General features: G+C 36.0%; 1 protein-coding gene across 1 annotated transcript; it reads left to right on the forward strand.

Moving 5' to 3' along the window:
* Window positions 1-334: 334 nt before the first annotated feature.
* On the forward strand, window positions 335-18,072 carry rab10 (RAB10, member RAS oncogene family). The gene is made up of 6 exons (XM_058755652.1): window positions 335-964; window positions 9,099-9,159; window positions 11,068-11,206; window positions 12,508-12,597; window positions 13,666-13,767; window positions 16,385-18,072. The coding sequence occupies exons 1-6, from the start codon at window positions 838-840 to the stop codon at window positions 16,469-16,471; spliced, it is 606 nt and encodes a 201-aa protein (XP_058611635.1). The 5' UTR covers window positions 335-837; the 3' UTR covers window positions 16,472-18,072.
* The last annotated feature ends 3,271 nt before the right edge of the window (window positions 18,073-21,343 follow it).

The following is a 21,343-nucleotide window of genomic DNA, read 5'->3' on the forward strand; positions in this document are numbered from 1 at the left end:
ATATGGAAATGTCCAAAAAGTACCACGCCCGGACTGACATCACCGGGTTGGACTTAACATCTGGATTCGTCACGGTGACCCAGTCACACCCAGCAGCGCTGCTTGGGGCTGACGGAAACCGACTGTAGGGCCACGAAGTGTCGTTAGGGGCCAGGCTCTGGGCTGCGCCAGCTGCATTCACACTCCCCAAAAGAGCTACGTCAATAATGCCCTCATGTCTCCAGACGGCTGGCTCCCCGTCCAATCAGCGTTCGAGATGGATTTGAAAAACGGCGCGTTCGACCAATCACAAAGCCAGGCGCTGGCGTAGGGGCGGGAAGAGAGGCGTGGCTCTGAAATCTAGGGTGTCGCCGTGGTGGCTCCATTCGAAGGCGACGGCGGTTGGTCGGTCGTCTCTGTGTTTGTCCTCTTCTAAACTCCACAAACGGACCCGGTACAGACTGTCGGTTCAGATCCAGCTGTCAAACGAGATCTGTGCGGTTCGGCATCGCTGGGATGAAGCGGAATATCTTTCATTTGAATCAGATCGCTGGTGTAGTTTGAAGAAAGAGAGTCGGGCGGAGGAGCCATTTTGTCCCGACAGTGTGAGAGAAAGAAAGACAGAGACATTAAAAACACCAGACACCACACTTTCAGAGGAAACGCACATCTTAAACATCTCCTTTGGAGTTTAAAAAAGAGGCAACAGAGGAAATCAAAGCAATTCAGCTGTGAGGAGACTGTCCGTTGTGTGTTTTTGGATAACACACACACACACACACACACACGCACGCTTTTCCTTTAACACACACTCGGTGTCTATAGATTTCTCATCAGTGTGTGTTTATAAGAGCTCAGATGGCGAAGAAGACATATGATCTGCTCTTTAAACTGCTCTTGATTGGTGATTCTGGGGTGGGAAAGACCTGCGTGCTGTTCCGATTTTCAGACGACGCCTTCAACACCACCTTCATCTCCACTATAGGTGAGTATCACACCCGAATCCACCCGCTCCGAGGGTTTTATTAACCGTTTTATGTCAGAAATGCTGTTAAATGTGTGAGTATGTGCTGCCTAGGCCTTGATTCTGGGCTTTAGCATGCTAACCGGCTAACGTTAACTGATTCATATCAGCTGAGTGAATCACCTGAAATCAGTTGATTCAGAATCATATTCTAGAGTTCCGAAGGTTGTTTTGGTTGTCTAATAAACGTCGTTCTGTTCATCTGTATATTTGGATTAATGTTATTGTAGTTGTTGAGGTTATTTGGCTAAAGTTTGCGTTAACATGCGGGTTGACTGACAAATAATAATTTGATGCCGGAATCGTCAAAGTAATGGCTTGACAGTGTTTTATATCTAATTTCTAATTTGTCTAGATGAGAGAATCTAGACACATTGTGTATGGTTTAGAATAAACGTTAAAGGTTCAAGCGGCCTGTTACATGGAGTAACGTTAACCCCAAAATCCATCGCTCTGAGGATTAAACCGGTTAACACATTAAAACAATGCATCGATACTGTGTCACTCGTTTGTTTAACTAACTAGTTTGTTAAAATCATCGATCATAAGTTATTTTTTAAAAAGCATAAACAATTCATTAGTGTGGCGTCATCGGCTGCGCTACTGCGCATGCGCGGGTCGGCTCGTGCCAATAGAGCAGTTGCCTAACTGTGTTCTTTATGCTAAACCTGTCATTTCACTACCTCCCGGTGCTTTCCCCATGATATCATGGGAAGGCACATCTGAAATGGGATTTTCATGGTTGTTAGTGTATGTGTTTGACTGTAGATTTTGGGTTATGCCCGGGTGTGAGAGTTGCAAACAATCTCTCCACCCTTCCATAAAAAAGCAGCTTTGGAGCTGCCATTGTACCAGTGGACTGAGTAAGTGCTATATTATTATGCCAGGGATTTTCCCAGGGTACTTTTTGAGTAGACCATAGTAATACCATGGTACTTTTTGTAAGGAGATGAGCATAAATAAACCACATTAGATGGGGAAGTAATGAATCTGAATGTTAAGTTCATTGTTGTTTTATTTAGTTACCTGTTTATTTACTCCAAGTCCATCATCTGTCACCTGACAAACATCACTAAGCATGTAAATGCAAGATAGACGGCTTGTTCAGATTGATGCTGATATTTGAACACCATTGTTGCAATATAATACACACTTCCTATCCTCACTCTTTCTCTGTGTTCAGATGCCTGGAAGGTAAATCCAGTGGGTTAAAATGAGAAGCATGCCGTACCTGTTAGATCACAGGAACCGCATGAACGTATTCACGGCGTGGGTAGATGTCATTTAGCAGATGCTCTTGAACTCGGTTTACGTACGGCAGGGTCATTTCTCTGGGGGTAACAGGAGATCTCAGTGCCACACCAGTTCATGGGGCAAATTTAGACACAGCCGGCCCTGTCTGTTTATTTTCCTGAATGCTCTTTCGTTGGCCTATTGTCCGATTTTTAAGAACAAATGTCCTGCATTTGTAGACCTTTGGCTGTTGAACGTGTTTTCAAGTTTACGTTAAATCAAAATTAAATTAGTGGGTATTATTATTGTACATTAAGTATCCTGTATTAGTGTTATTAAATAATTGTAAAATAAATTCTTTATATTCTACTTTTCTGTATTGTTTGTTATTTGTTGATTTATTTAGTTTTTGATAATTTTTGTCAATAGTTCTTGTTTATACAAGTATGTTAGTCTGTAATTAATGTTAGAACAAATTTATGTGATGCATGTTCAGGATTTCTCCTAAAAAGAAAAGTAGAAATAAAGAAAAAACTAAATTGACTCGGTTTACTTTTCATGACACACGTTCCTGGTTCTTCTTGGTTATTGTGAATGATTCATCACCGCATGTTATTCCAAAGAAAAAGCCTTTCGTTTTATGTATAGTTCATAATGTGTGCTTCCTTTAGATTTGACTGCTGACATCACGTGGTTCATTGAGTATTAGTTAACAAGAAATGGTTCAATCTGTGAAATAATAGGCTTGTTTTTAATGGCATATGTAAGTTGAATAAAGTTGCCGCCATTTATGTTTCAGACTGATAAAACCTGGAAATGATCATGATTAGGAATGAAAACAAATATTGGCCTGGTTTCTGGACAGGCAAGGGTGTGTGTGACCTTTACGACTGTTTTTATCTCTGTGCTGTGAGTCACATGACTGCTCATGGTGTGTCAGGTGACCACATCACACCTGTGGCTTCCTCTTGCGATCAGGTGGCAGTTGTGAACTGTCAGCATGAGGGTTGATGTTCTGAACTGTCAGGAAATGGTGGTTTTATGTAGGGGTGCAACAGAACGTAGATGATCATACAGACCAGTCCCCACGGTTCGGCACGCATGTGATTCGCGGATTTACTGATAAGTTTAACCACCATAGAGTGAAAGTTTATCATTTGCACGTGTTTTGTCTTGTTAAAGTCGAATCAGGACTCACGCATCATTTTCTGCACTCAGCCGCTTCCGCACACACTAAAGCATGCACACGCAGAGAGAGAGAGAGGCGCGATTCAGATACCGCGTTTCAGACAACGCCTCCACGGATGGATACATACACACAAAGTTATGTTAAAATACCCGTTTTGGCAAGTATTCTGGTAAACACAGTCGATTATGTCTTAAGTTAACGTATACAGCTGAGAAAGAAACCGGATGTGTGTCAGTGTTAGGTCCGTGCATTTAGTCTTAAAGAGACAGCAGCCTATAATACCTGCTTCTGTCTGCTAATCATGTGTATTTAACTTGTGCAGTAAGCATTATTGTGTTTTACACTTAATTTTTACATTTCTGGACCTGAATACTACTGTTATTGTCTTTATAATTTTATGTTGTAGGCTGTTCATCTACGCTTGTAATTTGTGTAATTGTTCTTGTTTTATTACTGACTTTATTAGTTAAGCTAGTAGTTTGTGCTGGGGTATAAAAGTACTTAAAGTAAGCTTTTAGTAATTAATGAAAAGTAAGCTTTGTTTTTGTTTTTTTTGCTGATCCAAAAAATGATCTGATCCGTGACTCAAAATCCGTAGTATGATCCGAACCGTGAGTTTTGTGATCCGTTGCACCACTAATTTTATGTCATCAGATGAGTGAAAATTTGGATTTACACTCACTCCTCTTCTAATCCAGATCCTCTTTTCTTTCAGTTTTAGTTGTTTTTTTGTTTTTGTTTTTTTAAATCAACAAAATGTACACTATTTGCACTTTATGCACTCTCTTGATAGTATTCAACATGCTATTCCAATTTGTTTCCTTGTCAATCTATCAAAAAGTATCAACTTGCTTCATCTCTAAAACAACATTCTTTTATTGATGACATCATCAAGGCCGCTTAAGTTTCGACCAATGACAGATTAGTTTCGTAAGGAAAGTTCTGTATCATTTTCTAGAGGATAAAATAAAGTTCCGCTTTAAATTTTTTCCTTGTTCAACATCCTGTCAGTTTATGGGCATGGGCTATGAATGCCATTTCATGTTGACTTGAAGTGCATCTCTCTCTCTCCCTCCTTACTATAGTTCAGAGCCTTAAAATACTCACCGGAAACTCCCTGCAGTCTCAAGGGAAAGATCACCTTACACGCTCGCACACGAATACACACCTTAACCATATTTGCACTATTAAACTCTTGATTTAAGCTCTTATAAATGCACAAAAAAAGAGAGACATTTTCTTTCTTTTCTCTTTCCGTCTGGCACTAGTGCGTTCTCTTTCTTTGACTGACAGGATCTTGGCTCAGTTGGGCGGAGCTTCGTTCTGGATCCTTGAGGGGGCCCCACAGCTGCTGAGGCTCATGGGAAGGGGTCTGATTGGCTGCCTGTCAGGAACCCTTCCATGTCCTTTGTGTTCAGAACTCGTATAACCCAAGTCTTAAACCAGTCTCACATTTAGTGGCCAAATCTAGGCTTCTTAAACTGTTGCAGGAATCCTTTACTCATGTCACATTAAACCAGAGTATTAATTTCCTTTGTTGATGTAGGGAAGAATATCCGGGCTGCTCTTTTATTGTCATCTACTTTGCCAAAAAATGACAGCTTTAGTCCTCATTGTATGAAATGGAGTAGCAAAATATCTTATTTTGCATTCTAGTCATACAGGTTTGTAAAGATATGACGGTTAAGTAAAAGATAACACAATTGGCATATTTGGTGAGTTGTTCCTTTTAAAGCCATATGTGGCATTAGCTTGGCTCAAACTTTCTGCGTTTAAAGCCCAAAATACCCGACTGCAGTGTGTGTGTGTGTGTGTGAGTGTGAAGGCTCAGTCAAAAGTCCTTTGACATGTTTCCAGAGGTCAAACTATGAGTGTGTGTCCTCCACTATAACTTTCACACTCTGTTTTTATATTCTCATGTGTCGTTCACATCAGCAGAGTTTTCTTGTTTTATTCTCTTCATGTCTCTTTCAGGCTCTGTTCTGTCTCTGCGGTGGTTTGTGTGTATTGTGTGAGAGTGACTCAGTCTTTGGCTGCTCATTTGTGTATCATTTCATAAAGCGGCTCCCACCCATAGTGCAGCTGTGTGCGTATGAGTGTGCGGTTGGAGTTCTGCTTAGCATTACTGCTAAATATGTCGGTCAGTCTTTGTGCAGCTAGGGGTGTAACGGTACATGTATTCGCAACAGGTACGGGTCTTTCAGTTCGGCACGCATGTCCACGAACACGTCAGAAAAATAATGGAGGACAGAGATAAGCTGCTGTGGGAAAAGTACATGATATAAGTAGTCCTAAACATGAGATGTGCTTTATATTAAGGGCTTCAAAGTAACTCATAAGCATAGGGTTTAAAGCGGCTTGCTCTTCTGTCACATGCGTTTGCTGCTTAATGCATTTGAGACGTGTTTTTTTCAGTGTATAAGTTGCATCTTACGGTTGTATCCTTATCTGTAAACGTTAGAAAGTCATGCCAGTATTCCCATTTGCATAAAGGATCATCCTGAGTGTATAAGCGAAGAATCACACAGATACATGACTATATGACTCATACTATGCGATTCTAAAGTGGTTTGAGTGGTTTAGCTCATTACTATGCAGTTTCTAAGGTTTAGAATGAATGAATTATGCATTTATATAGCGCTATGTGTATTGCTGTACACCCAAAGCGCTTTACAATCATGTTTAGCTCATTGCTATGCTGTTTCTAGGGTGTTTAGAGTGATTTAGGTTGTTACAGAGCTGTTGAGAAACAGAGTTGCGACACTCCCATAGGCTTCCATAAGAACAGAGGAATGCGGATGTAAAGCGTGTCATGGAGAGGCCAATAGTACCAAACTACTGATAGTTCCAGCATTGAAGCCCATTCATTTCAGTGTTTCTCAAGGACACTCGCTGGTAAATGGAAGAAATCACTGAATTTTTTTGACATTTTCACAGATTAGTTGACCTCTCGGAAATCTTTGAATTTTGAAGCGTGTTATAGCTAATATTTATCGTTAGATAATAGACAGTTATAGTATAATTTCAGTGAGATAACGTGAGAAACACCTTAATAGTGACCATAACCAGATGTTAGTTGTCATATTTTGAAGTTTTTAGTCTTTCTGCAATCTTTCTCTCCATGTAGGAAGTTGAATGAGTTTCAATGAAGACTGCCCATTCAAGGAATAAAATAAAGAGTTTTGCTGAATGCGGTTACCCAATTTTTATCGGGTTAAATTCCGTATTTGCTTGCCTTTTTAAACATTCACTTATGTTGTATTCATACACGAATATCATAAAATAACACTGAGATATAAGCAATTAACCTTTTTAAATGTTAAATTTTTTTAAATATTGAAACTTATAAAAATCGAGTGTTTGATAATGTTTTAAATATACATTCAAATGCAAAATCTAAAAAAAAAAAAAAAAAGCAATTATGATCGGCGCAACTTTAGAGCAACTAGAGTAGAGCTAAATATATGTAGGCTATATTTATAAACGGCCATAAGGGCATCTAATGGTTAAACCATGGAATATGAATATTATTTTTCTGGCCACCAAACGCCTCTAATTTGCCTTTTTTGTGCACTGGAATTTAAAAATGTTTTCGCTATTTTTAACCCTAAATACTACGCTAATTGTAATATAAAAAGAATATTAGAAAAATATTAATACTGTCTTTTTATCACTCCCCATAATAAAATGCTATTTTAAAGCGAAGTCGGCGTAGTTTTCAATACACAAACAATGCCCATTATGTGTTAATAATTACTAGAAATTACTGCAAATAAACTGCGGTCTGTCCCGATTAATCCCATTCAAACATATTGACAGCGCGGAGATGTTTGGAACTTGAGCGCTCCATGAACCATGTGACCACGTGGTGGCAAGATCAAAGTATGTCGCAACTGTTTCTCAACGGTTCTGGGTTGTTACTATGTGGTTACCATGGTGTTTTAAGTGATTTAGGTTCTTACTATACTGTTGCTAAGATATTTTGAGTTAGGCCTATTGAGGTTGTTACTAAGTGTTTTCAGTTCTATAGGTTGTTACTGTGGAATTGCTGAGGTGTTTTGAGTGATTTAGGACATTACTACTGTTGCCAAGGTGTTTTGAGTAATTTCGGTTGTCACTGTGGTTGCTAAGGTGGTGTTTTTTTTTTTTTTTTTTTGGGTACATTGCTCATGGTTGCCAGGGTGTTGTGGGAGTCTCCTACCAGTCCAAGTCTCTCTGCAAACATCACTAAAAAAAGTTGTGCAGCAGGACAAACACGGTATCTAACCAGTGATCAGTTCAGGACATTTTCCAGTGTGAGTTTCTGTCTGAATGCTTTTCCTGTGCTGTTGGGCCATTAAACTCTCAGCAGTTTCACAGATGAACCTTTCCATTCTGCCCGTCCTGTCTGTGTTGGTCTGTGCTAGTCTCAACAACACGCTGCTGCGGAGAGATCTCTCTACCCTTCATCGTCTACATGAACTATGACGCTACTTTCAACTGCAAGAGAAAATAGCCTAAGATGCTGACATGGCATTAAATAAAAAATATACTACTACTACTTCAACTGCAAGAGTGTCTACAAAACCTCATGTTTTGTGGTGAATTGTTGCTTTTAAAATGGAGAATACAATAAAAATGCCCAGTCAGTACGGTTTTTGCTACATGCAATGTAGCGTTTTCTTGACGCTTTTCCGTCACGATGAATACTCGGGTTTGTTTCTCATTTGAAAAAGCTTCTCCCACGCTAGTAGCCTTAGAGGACAATTTGCACAAGTCCAGATTTCTGTTGAGAAGGTTTTACAACAAATTGATGTATGCTCATCCCACACTTTTATGAAGATTCAGCAGAGATATTGAGTGCAAAAAAATAATTACTCGTTTATTTAGTTTCGTCACTCAAGACTTATCAACAGGCTTTGAAGTCAACAGTAAATGAAAATGACCCTCGTTCCCACTTAATAGATGTCCCTGGTCTTATTGTGTATGATTTATCAGTACATGTCATTTCAAACAAAGAAAAATGTTAGTCTTCATAATATTTTAACCCCCGGTTTCACAGACAAGGCTTAGACCTAGCCCCAGACTAAAATACATGTCTGGGCTATTTTAACTGAAAGAAACTTGCACTGACTGATCTTAAAATGTCAGTGCCATTTGTTTTTTCTCAAGATGTACACCAATAATATTTGTTTGTAAAAGATACTTAAATGTCCTAATTGGACTATGGCCTAATCCTGGCTTAACCTAAGCCCTGTCTGTGAATCCAGGCCTAAATGTAATAACTTGTTCCGCCTCTGAAACAACTTTCCTTTTTAGGCTGCGAGATAATTTAGGTTGTTGTAGGCTAATGTTGTACATAATGCAAGCTTTCTAACATGTTATCAGCAGTACAGCAATAATGGCAAATAACAATCCGCTTGAGCCTTTGGGATATGTGAAGAAGCTCTGGACCTTCTGACTTGACTTTCAGCATCAACGTCCTGGTGAAAAAGTGTCCTAAAAAGTGCCTCAGGAAGAGAGTACTATCACATTCAGATCGGACTCCATTCTAATATTAAAATCCTAAGTAGATCCAATCAATTTCCAGCGAACAAAATTCCTGTCATGCAACATTTTTCTTATTGAATATTGTGAATGCAGTTTATTTTAAGTGTCTTTGTTCAGCTTCTGTCTTTTGTTGTGTCTTTTTAGGAATCGATTTTAAGATCAAAACAGTTGAATTGCAAGGAAAGAAGATAAAGCTACAGATATGGTAAGTACCATTACATTACAACCATGCTTTAAGTGTATGAAACCAATTTAAATATAAAATTAAATGTAATTTATATAAAAATTAAATTATATTTAAATGCTTTTAAAAAATTCTATAACCAACATGCGTTTCACATTCTTTCTGGGAGAAGTGTTTTACTGCAGCATTACATAAAAGGTTACATATCTTTTAACAAAGTAAACAAACAAACAAACCAAAAAACAATTTAAATACCACCAATTCTTTGCTCAACTTGGTAATAAAGTTGCATTAATCTGACTTTTTTTTTTTTGAACTATTGAAATAGTTCAGTTATTGCAAGCTGTTGTGATATGCATATTGCAATTTGTACTTTTGCAATATTTCGCTAGTTTCTGTATATTACGGAACATTTGTTTATATGCAGGATACAAAATTAATACCTGCCAAGTGTCAAATGCATGTAAATGGCTTTAGTCCGAAAATAAAACAAGTTATTGACAAGTTAGCCTAAGCGTTACCATCCAAACGGCTCATGCTAATTGACAAAAAGCTAGCATGCAATTCAGAGACTGATCTACTAGGATAATGTTGTTCCTCATAGTTTCATTTGGTGTTTTGTGGCGAGGAATATGTTTAGGGCTGCAGCTAACGATTATTGTTATTGTTGACTAATGTCGATTATTTTTCAATTAATCTATTTATTATTTTCTAAACTATCTGTAAATAATAACAGTAATTTCTGCTATTAATCTTTTAATATTTTATTCAAATGTTTTCTCATGATTAACACTTTACAAAAAATAAATAACAAATAAATAAAAATAACAATAAATAAAAAATAAGAAGAAAAGAGAAATAATAACAATAAATAATTAATAAAAAATAAAAATGAAAGAAAATAACAAATAAATAAGAAAAGAGAAAAGGTAATATTTAATTAAAAAAAGAAAAAGGAAGCAAAAAGATAACAAGAAAGAAAGGGCAGTGATACAGTACAATCAATAGAAATGCACATTATGGCTGCATTCACAGTTACTGCTTGGGACTGACAACAGAGACTTGAAATGTTTTATTTATTCAGCAGATTAAAACATCGGCTTGAATATTCGTATGAATGAACAGCTGCAGTCACAACCGCATTCAGGACACTAGAGCAACAGAATCAAAAATGGAGTGCCGTTAATTGTGGCCAATGTGTATTAGAGAAAAACATTTATTTCATAATGATATTTCCCCCCCATTTTAAGTTCTTATCCAATGAAAGGTTAGATTTTTGTCAATTTTTTAAATAAAAGGTCAAAAGGATTAACAATGCAGATTCATTTCCACAGCCGCCTTTGATCATATTTACCAAGGGTGTCGATATTTTTGGCCATGACTGTACATCCTCACGCATTGATGTCATCAAATTTCAGTCCGTTTCTTATGCTTATCGCCCCTGCACCTTGTGTTCCCATTTTGGATATTTTCTGTGAAATTGCCTTGTAGAGTAATTAAAAAAATAAATAAATAAATTCTCTTTACTTATTCCTTCCTTTGGTAGTTTGTATTTATTTGAACAATGCCTGAGACTTGGTGTTGCAAGCACTTCGTCTGTCTGATTGCCTCTTCAAGATGAATCGCTTTATGTATTCCCCAATTGTAAGTCGCTTTGGATAAAAGCGTCTGCAAAATGACTAAATCTAAATCTAATGAAACACAAGGACATTAGATGATCATTTGTCCATCGGTATAGTTGATTGCAACAGTTTTTGAGATGGATATTGGTTGGTAACAATTGGTGGCTCTTAACAACTAGTCAGCTGTGGTCACCAGCTATTGCCAACCGAAGTTAATTTTGGATCTTCTGTAGTCTATAATCCATTGGGTCCACGAGCGTCTGGGCTGCTGCAGTGTTTGATTGTGGTTGTCAATGTGTTTGTGCAGGGATACAGCGGGGCAGGAACGGTTTCACACCATCACTACCTCTTACTACAGAGGGGCCATGGGAATCATGCTCGTATATGACATCACCAACGCCAAGAGCTTCGAAAACATCAGCAAATGGCTCAGAAATATTGATGAGGTCAGTCTTCACTCAACCTTACTGCACCCCTCAGACAACATCAGAATAGACAGTTATTCAAGGGATTGTGCTTTAAAGGCACAGTTCGCTCAAAAATTAAAATATTGTCATCATTTGCTCACCAAGTTTTCCCAAACCTGTGTGAATTTCCTTCGTCTATTGATCTTAAAACAATAAATGATCTTGTGTGTTCAACAGAAGAAAGAAATTCATACAGGTTTGGGAATGATGACAATTTTCATTTTTGTGGTTTGAATCTTAATTAGTTATACCCTAAAACCTACCTAAAACTTTACAGTTGACATACACAATAGTAAACAAAATTGTATTTATACTTAAATTATCATATGTACTGTTATAGTTTCTGTTAAGATTTTGAAATAGATTGTTGTTGTAATCTTTTTCTTTAAATGTCTATGTAATTTTGTATTACGTTTTAGTTATTTTATTACTGTTAACTAAAGGAAAATGAGAAATGTTGCCTTGGCAGCTAGCTGGAATATAAAACTAAATATTTTTCTTTCAAATTTCTCATTTTCATTTAAAGTTGAAGAACTAAAATAACTAGAATTAAGTCAACTAAAACCATAAAATATGGTTTTAGTTAACTCTGGCTCAGTGATGTGTAAAATGAATATGACATGGGCTGAATAGGAAAATGTTGGCCAATAATTGACTGCCCAGAACACATTCTGCTCAAGTGAAACCATATTGAATGCAGTTTTCCTTTATCTTGCATAATATTGTTCATGGTTTTTGAGACATGAATTTGTATCCAAATACAGAGTTTGTCTGGACAAGCATCTTTTGACGTCAATGAAAAACAATTTGCGAAGTGTTTTCTCTTCCCTTTTAAAAGTTAATAAGCCCATTTATTTTACTAGCCTGACTATGCATGATCATATGGGTAGTTGCTTTTTATTGTTGTGTTGTTATAAATGGAACAGACCTGCGACCCATTTTTGAGTCGAGAACAGCTGGTGTAGGACTTTTGAAGTTCCAGTGCCGTAAAAACACCAACTTGGAGATACATAATCATGTAGTGAAACTGCTGACTGTTTGATTTTTAGTCTGATGATTCATGCAGAATTTCCCAACAATCAGCACTTTCAAGAGAATTCATATAACATGAGACTCCATGAGGGATGTGGTTGTGTGTTTGGTGGCCTATCGTACAAATCCAAGTTACTTGCACCACTGTTTCTTCTGTGACTTCTGAAGCCACTTTAATTAAGGCTGTCAGTCTGAACATCAGTAGTTTGTAAGAATGCATAGTCTCAAATGTGTGTATGTTGTTACAGCATGCTAATGAGGATGTGGAGAGGATGCTGCTAGGCAACAAGTGTGACATGGAGGACAAACGTGTCGTACCAAAAGCTAAGGGGGAACAGGTAAGAGACTGTGGATGGATTTTGAATTAGGATTAGGGCTGGGTTGAAAATATCGATTTTAATCGATTCTCATTTTGATGAACCTATCTGTATTTTTAAGTCCCTAGAATTAATCTATGTTGTGTTCAGTTGATTCGTGAACAAAATGTAATGTAGCGTTATTTTTAGCACAACTCCCATTCAGTAAATTACAATAAGCGTTGTGCTTTGTTACGTATGCTGTGAAGCAGTGCGTCAGCTATGAAAATGTCAATTGTATTATGAATTCAAACAATAAATACCGTTTTGGTGCTCTTTAATGTTGCGCAACGTATCACTATATAGACATGGCATGTGAACTTATCTCTTTCTCTTTACTACCAGTTACTGCACCAAATATACATGAATAAAAATCAGAAGGTGTTGAAACAAACTATCAGTGTTTTAACCACAGAAAGATTTCAGCGAAACAGCTTGTAAACAATGTTATGTAACGATGCGTTTACATCAGAAAAGCCATTCAATGACCATAAACTCAATATTAAGTTTTACTTTTACTTTACCTATTCAGTAATATTAATGTATGTTTGAATAAATCCATAAAACAAGTTGACATCCACTGTTTAAATGTGTAACATAATTATATAATTCAAAATTTCTTATAAAAATTGCTGTTTAAATGTTTGTTTACAGATTTACAGATAAGACTTTTTTTCCTTGGAAAAAAAAATTTGACGTGTACTGTCCCTGACTTGCCTATACGTCTAAATTAATCGATGCTGAATCGAGATTGAAATTAAATTGAATCACAATCAAATTGTAAAATTTGTCTCAATACCCAGCCCTAGTCAGGATGGGCAATTTGTCCACTAGTTGAGACATTTAAGTTGTTTTTTTTTTTTGTTTTTGTTTTTTTCAATGTTCTCTGAGTCAAATTATTTGTTGAATATTTGTCAGTTACTCTATTGAAGCACTTTGCTAAGTGTTCATATCTCTAAGAAACTTGTGTAATCATCCTCGACTGGCTCCATACATATTAGTTCAGGCCAGCAAACAACGAATATTCACTGTTCTTGTGCCGATCCTCAGATCGCGAGAGAACACGGGATTCGCTTCTTTGAGACGAGTGCAAAAGCCAACATCAACATCGAGAAGGCGTTCCTCACGTTAGCAGAAGACATTCTCAGAAAGGTGAGTTCGGGAATGACTGACTGATGACACCATTGGTATTGTGCTTAATGCTTTTAAGCAAAAACATTGCAGTGCAAAAGATCAGTGATTTCATGTCATTTGACTCATAAATACAGTCACAGCAGCTGATCTCTCTGGTTTATTAAATGCTTGGTTTGTTGCTTTTGGTTGTAGGGCTGTCGCGATTCGTCGATTTTATTCGACTATTCGATTTTTAAAAAAAATCCTCGACTTCATTTTGTTCGCGTCGACTAACCGGCAAAATTCTGGAAGTGGCACATTTCACGGACAAGAATACATAAAGCACATTATTAGAGTTTTCCAAGGCTGCGTGATATATTAAACCCATTTAAAAATCATAATTAAGCATAATTGTGAATTCACAAACACTACGATTTAATTAAATAATTATATGCGATGCAGTTCTAATACAGTATATGCTCTTTAATTATTTGCATGTGTGTAGGCTACGTACGTGCATCACACAGCGGCAACGTTCACAGTAGCTCCACAGGAACTGTTATCATTTACATGTGTGGAGCGACACAAACTCCATCTCTGCATGTTGTTGTGAGTTTGGGTTTATTATAACGCTCATCTGGGAATGCAACGTGCACCATTTCATCAGATTTGTAAGGTAAATAATTTATAAATCTACGCAAACACAGGAGAATACATCACGGTTTCAAAATAAAAGCTCAAACCCTCACTCTGAGTTTACACGTTTTGATGTCCACATATTCATTTAATTACAGCGGCTATAGCATTTCTGTCCTAAAGAAATGGCCAAAGATTAAGTAGACATTTGAATTAAATGGTGCTTGGTCAATATTAAACAAGGATTAGATCGCACAGTAATCGTCAGGCTGTTGGAGCCCCCTGCAGGCCTTTGTTGTAATGCATAATGTACATTAGTTCTATTGTTAATAATACATTGGATGTATTATAGCAGTTTTGTTCAATAAAACCATATGATTTCTTGCTTTTGATACTTTATTTGAACTAATTATTAATGCATCATTGCTATTATATATGTATTTTAAGTAATTTTAAAGGCTAAAATATATCAATTTGTGGATATGTGTCATTCTTTGATTTCAGTGATTTGAACTATGAAATGGACACTTGCTGCTTGAGCTCTATGTTGCACTTTACTTTTGCTTTAAAAAAAGGATTTCTTTGAAATTTGAATTTCATTTGGTTTAATAAAATATTCTTAAGTAAAATTGTTGATTTGTTTGTGGGAAATTAATCGTTTAGATTAATTGATCAATTAGTCCATAGATTAATCGAAATAAAAAGTGCAGCCCTACTTTGGTGTTCACTTTTCTATATAATACTCCATTTCTAATGGTGGCACAGAGAATAAATGAGTCTGTATGGGTTTTTTCTGAATTATAATGCAACAAGACGCATTCAACTCACTGAATCGCTTTGAACTCACTGAATCGCAAATGCCCCAAAGCCCCATTAATGTTTCCATTCCCATCTTAATATGTAGAGACAGTGTAAGTAAATCATTCATAGCTGGATTCTGGAATAGGGGGGTGTGATATTGACAGAAAATGATATCTTGGGAAATATATTGTGAATTTTTTTTTTTTTTTTTTTTAATAACGATTATTTTCTGAGTGTGTTCTTATGCTGGCACTTTGGTGCTTTAGGCCTGTCATGAATAAATATGACACTAAAACCAGTAGGTGGCGGCAAGTCCCTTCATTCATTCAAACGATTCGTTTAAAATGGCTGATTCGTTTAGAAACGAGTCAAGTGACTGTCTTTATGAATGGATCATTGAATCATTGACTCAAATGATTCATTCAGAAACGAAACACTGCAGTGTTGCTCTGAGATACACAAATGTTCTGCTTTGGCTTTGATTGGAACTATTTTTCATTGACAATATAGAAAATATTGTCTAAATTGTAACTCACTCAATATTAACTTGTTTGCTGTTCTGTTGTATAAAATGAATATCTCAATTGCAGTTGCACTCACAATGTATATTTTTGAAAACCACACTGTTGCTTGTGTGATATTACTTAACCATATAAATATAAAGACAAAAACCCATACATTTGCTTTCTATATCTGGAATTATAGAGGCATTCGGTTATACTTTATTTTAAGGTGTGCTTGTCACAGTGTAATATTAATTAACTACATGTACTTACTATAGGGTTAGGGATAGGATGAGGGTTTGGTTTAGGGTTAATTGCATGTAATTATGCCTAATGTATTGTTATTATAACAGTAAGTACATGTAACATATGTAACAAGGAGACCTTAAAATAAAGTGTTACCAGGCAGTTTAATAGGCTTCATCATGCAGTGAATGCTTTTGGACTTTCAAGATGTGTTTTTGTTTGTGTTTTATGCAAAGTGAGTGACATACTCGATAATGTCAGATCACATATTGTTAAAACAACAATTACGATATTATCGCACACCCCTAATGAACACTGTGGCTCTATCAAAACACTGCTCAACCGCAGCAGTGACTCAACCAGTGGTGTGAGTTTGGCACCAGAAAACGATCAAAACAAACCCAAAATGTGACGTTTGCGAATCCAAAATGTTTGTTAATATCTATTTTGTGTTGGGTTTTTTTCCACAGACGCCCGTAAAAGAGCCCAACAGTGAAAACGTGGACATCAGCACTGGCGGTGGAGTCACAGGATGGAAGACCAAGTGCTGCAGTTGAACTGACACACACAGTTACTCACACACTTTACACAAACACACACACACGCACACAATCTGTTCTTCTATATCCCTCTCTCTCTCTCTCTCTCTCTCTCATATTCACTCATCCCTCATTTCTGTCTAACACTCTTCCGTTCTGTCCTTCTCACGGGATTCTCCGTAAAACACATCTCTAACGTTTCTCACACTCACGACTGCTTGCTGACATTTTTATTTCTGAAAAAAAAAAACAACAAAAAAAAAAACAAATGTAAAGAGAGAGTCATTTCATGTTTCTTCTTACTTACTTATTTTAAAGTTTAAAGAAAGAAAGAAATGAATTTAAACAAAAAGCACATTCACCACTACATAGAGACCGTCAGTGGACCTGGAGACGCTGTCCGTCGGCACAGAGGAGCGGCGTAGCGTTTTAGACAAGACTTTGTCCAGTGTTTTGGGGTTAGTGTTGTGTGTTAGTGTGAGAGATCTTCTCTAGCTGGGTTTTTTTGTTCTTTGATTTGATTTCTTTCGTCCGGTGCCTTAATGTAGAGCCATAGAGCTCACCCCCCCCAAACACACACATTTAAACATCACTTTTCTGTAACAGTTATGCACACACATACACATACACACACACACACACACACACACACACACACACACAGGTCCTCTCCTCTCTGCTTGACCCGCTAACTCAACCCAACACGCCCGAGTGGAACCATCCGGATTCAACCTGTTTGCTCAGAAGAGAATGGCATTATATATATTTTTTGTTTTTTAAATTTAGTTTATTTTTCAGAATGACTTGTTTTATGAATCTCCTCTGTATGTTTTTTTTGTTTTTTGTTTTGTTTTCCTTCACTCAGTTACTCGTTCCCTCCTGCATGCTGGTTTCTTTGGGTTTTTTGGGGTCTTTTGTAAGTTTTGCCATGTTTGTAATTCACAGGAAGTATCTCTTCTAGTCCAGACACGTGTCAGGGAGGGGAGCGTTCTCTTTGGAAATTCAAACGATTTTGCAGATCCATTAAAAATAAGCTTGTTTAAGTTACATGTTGGTCTTGGTTATTGAAGCATGGACAGTTTGTAGTTGTGTGTGTGCGTGTGTTTGTGTGTTTTAAAAAGTTTTAACTCCCTCTTCCACAAATTAAGGCCTTAAAATGTCTTAAGAGCAAGCAGAAAGTCTTAAATTCATAAAGTCATGGCATTAAAGGTTGCTTGCATTGCAAAAAAATTTTTGGAATTATTATTTTATTATTATTTGTTTTTCCCTGATTCAAATATCTAATCATCCTTAAATCAAGATGCATTTCCTTGAGATGCAAAATAAAGAAGTCTTGTTTTCTGAGAAACTGAACAAAATTAAGTGAGTTTATGCTTAAAACAAGAATGAATATGTCAGTGTAGAATTAAAGCTCATTTTCCCTTTGAATTAAGTAGTTTTTTCTGAGCCCACTGGAAGATATTTGTTGTTTTAATCAAATTCGCTTCAGTTCCTCAGACAAGACTTATTTTATGTAATTACTTCTCAGATAAATGTATTTTGCTTTAAGAATCTTTAGATATTTGCACCAAAATGAGACAAACATACTGATGCAGAACACTTTTTTTTTTTTTTTTTTTTAATAAACTGATCCGTTTTTTTGTTTGTTTTTTTTTTTCCTAAAGTTTTTTTTCTTTTTCTTTCTATATTCTAGTTTTCTTGAGCAGAGCTATTCAAGCCTTAAGTTTGTGTGTGTTTGTGTAAAATGAATTAAAAAGTAATCTTCAGAAAGATTTTTGGAAGTTGTATTTTCAAATTTTGAAGTGGTGCTAATACAAGACATTTCAATTTAGAGACCATACTGTGTTACTGTGCGGCATAAGCACCTGAAAAAGCACTCATCTGTACGTTTTGAGAAGTTAAAATGTATTTCAAAACATTTTCATTTAATTAATTCGTTAAGTATTTATTCCTTCTAATCTGATAACATTCAGTTCTGAGGATGCGCAAGTAATTTTTGGAATATAAGTATTTCAGAATTACAATTGCAGTAATATAGCTAAAAACTTATCTAATATGCATTGCTGTTTAAGTTTTGATTCTTAGATTTTTGAAAATTGGGACTGATTTTAAATTAGACCAGATTGCTTGTAATTAATCAAAATCCTGTTATGAGAACGTGACTGTAGCGTGCATCTGTGCCGTGTGTTTCTGTCTCCTCCTGTTGGTTGATGGCAAAATTACACAAATCAGAACGGAATATTGTGGGAAAACTTGTAGTCTAAAACATGTCTTAAATCCACTGTCTGTATTATAATTCTTATCGCTCGTCACCAAATGCTTCTAATATTTTAGCAGTGTTTTAGGGTAAAAACAAGCCGTTGATGTGTCATGTGTCTGTCGACTATTTGTTAATGGTCTGCTCACGCATCACTGATAAAACACTTTTTCTTTTAATTTACTTAAAATTATGTTGAGATAAAATATAACATAACTTTTTTTTAAGTAGGCCTATTGTAAATAGGATTTATTAATAATATTTTTACGTTTAGTAAATAGGAGTGGCCTTATGTCTCATACGGGACGAATGAGACAGGAGTTAATAACTGTGCAAAATACACAGGGCCTGTAATAAAAGCAGCATATACAATTAGCATATGCATAATATTAAGACGACTGGTAGCCTAATGATTTTTTTTCTTAAGTTATCCCAAGCTGTACAATATTGTATTCTCTAGGACATTCCCTTTGTCGCTGCGTTCTCTATAAAATTAAAACAATTGCAGTTTGGACAAGTTATAGGCTAAAAGTTTTAATAAGATGCATGATTATTATTATTTTTTTAATCAGAAATTTTAACAGATAGACTGTTTAGGCTTCCTGTTATACAGTGTGTATAGCCTACTGTGTTTATTTACACTCTTGTTAATTTTTGTAGCACGTTTTCCGCTTCCGGTTATGTTGTGTTGCGGAGAGTGTGAATTTAAATTAGCCTGAATGATAGCCTACATTAACTAATCTAAAACATGAATGAATCTCACAGTGACAGATAAAGTCACGTTTATATATGATAGGCCTATATTGTGAAAGTATTATAATGCATATAAATATATGAACGGCACAATTAGCCTATAAACGGATTATAAATGTGTTTATTACCTATTAGATTTCGAGGTTTGTCCTTTGTAGATGTTGATCATACACACCACACGATGGCAGCACAAAAAAGAAAATCGTCACGTTAGTCCATATTTTCAGAAGTGAAGATGTGAGTTTATATTGAGATGAAGTGAATACAGCTGACAGCAGCCTTCAAATTAATTTTCATTGATTATTGATTAACAGCACTGGAATTATGATAGGTGATACTGAGTAAAGTCAACTGTCATAAAACATTTTCATTAAATATTTGAAAAGAGAGACGGCAAGAATAAAACATTTGATGAAACCAGTTGCTTTTATTGTCTGGAATAGAGATATAAATAAAGACATAAGAGATGTCTTATATTACCTTCCAAAACTGTTTGTGACTTTAATAGATTATTACAGAATATGAAGATAGTACTTATAGAGGACATAAAAACATTCGATGGGGTACAAATCAACATTTTACTCCAGCACTTTTAATTAAATTACTGACAATTATTTCATTACAAAACAATTAAAGCATTATCTAAAATAAGAAAGACATTTCGTTTAACAAGCTGATCTATTGTAACAAATGCTTCAGTACGTCATATTTGGAACCTTCGTAGCAGAATTCAAACAGTAAAACTATTATGACGAACAGAACCATTCAAATGCCACACAGCTAACAAACATTCTAAAAATGCTTTTGGCCAACGGATATTGTAATTACACTGTAGCCTATAAAAATAGAGAAACACGTGACAACCTGCCCGATATAAATGTGACCGTTTCCCCCAACCTTACATTAATGAAAAATTCTCTTGAGAATACATCTTCAATCTATCAGTTAAATGCCAACGTTATTGAATAGTTGACTCTTAAAGCATGTCAGGGTGCTTTTATTGTGTTCGAAATATTAATAATACGAGTTTATTGGAATTTTAGTCAGGAGGACAGAATTCACAAACATTATTCTACCGTAAGTTTATTGATGCAGTCAAACATGCAAAACCACTGCTAGAGAAAACAAACATTTGTTAAAGACTTAAAACCTTATTGTGTCACTGTGCAACTAATAGCCTGCATTTGAGACGTGTGTACAGTTGAAACACCTTAAATAATTTGAGTACACGAGAACCCCGAGCTGTGATTTTTGCTCTACACGTTTTTCCACTCCGAAGATAAAGCAAAGAAAAAAAAAATAATAATTCCAGGTGAGATTTTCATTTCACCATGTCCCTTCCACAATGAATAGCTTATTATTCTTTTATGATTGTTAAACGTAACATATATCATTGCAAACGTTACTCTGTGCTCTAAAAATAGACACATTTTATGACATTGTGCAGTGCAAGGTCTTTTCATAATCTAGAGAAACGTGATAATCATTTGATAATAGGATAAAAGTCATATTTACTCATATGCTACAAAAAATGATATTTGTGATATCTCAGCTGTCTATAATGGACATATTTTCTAACATGAATGTTAAAAGGATTACATAGCATTTTAAAGAATTATACAAGGTGGTAAAGTGGGTACAGTTGAGACACCCTTTACTGTATACAGTAACAGTTCAATCATAGAAAATAAAATGCATACAGAGGCTGTGTGTGTTTATGTACTACCAAATGTCCCCAGAAGTATAGTAATACCAGTAAATTCTAACCTTATGGGAATATTTTTAGGTCCCCATGATGAAACAAGCTTATAAATCATACAGAATGATTGAAAATGTAAAAATGCGGAAAGATTCGAGTGATGCCTAGGTTTAGGGGTAGG

This window comes from Onychostoma macrolepis, chromosome 20 (genome assembly GCF_012432095.1).
Source record: "Onychostoma macrolepis isolate SWU-2019 chromosome 20, ASM1243209v1, whole genome shotgun sequence".
Lineage (NCBI taxonomy): Eukaryota > Metazoa > Chordata > Actinopteri > Cypriniformes > Cyprinidae > Onychostoma > Onychostoma macrolepis.

Coding starts and splice junctions, on each gene's coding strand:
- rab10 (XM_058755652.1), top strand. CDS start 838: ATGGCGAAGAAGACATATGATCTGCTCTTTAAACTGCTCTTGATTGGT. Junction 965..9,098: donor CACCTTCATCTCCACTATAG/GTGAGTATCACA, acceptor GTGTCTTTTTAG/GAATCGATTTTAAGATCAAA. Junction 12,598..13,665: donor CAAAAGCTAAGGGGGAACAG/GTAAGAGACTGT, acceptor GCCGATCCTCAG/ATCGCGAGAGAACACGGGAT.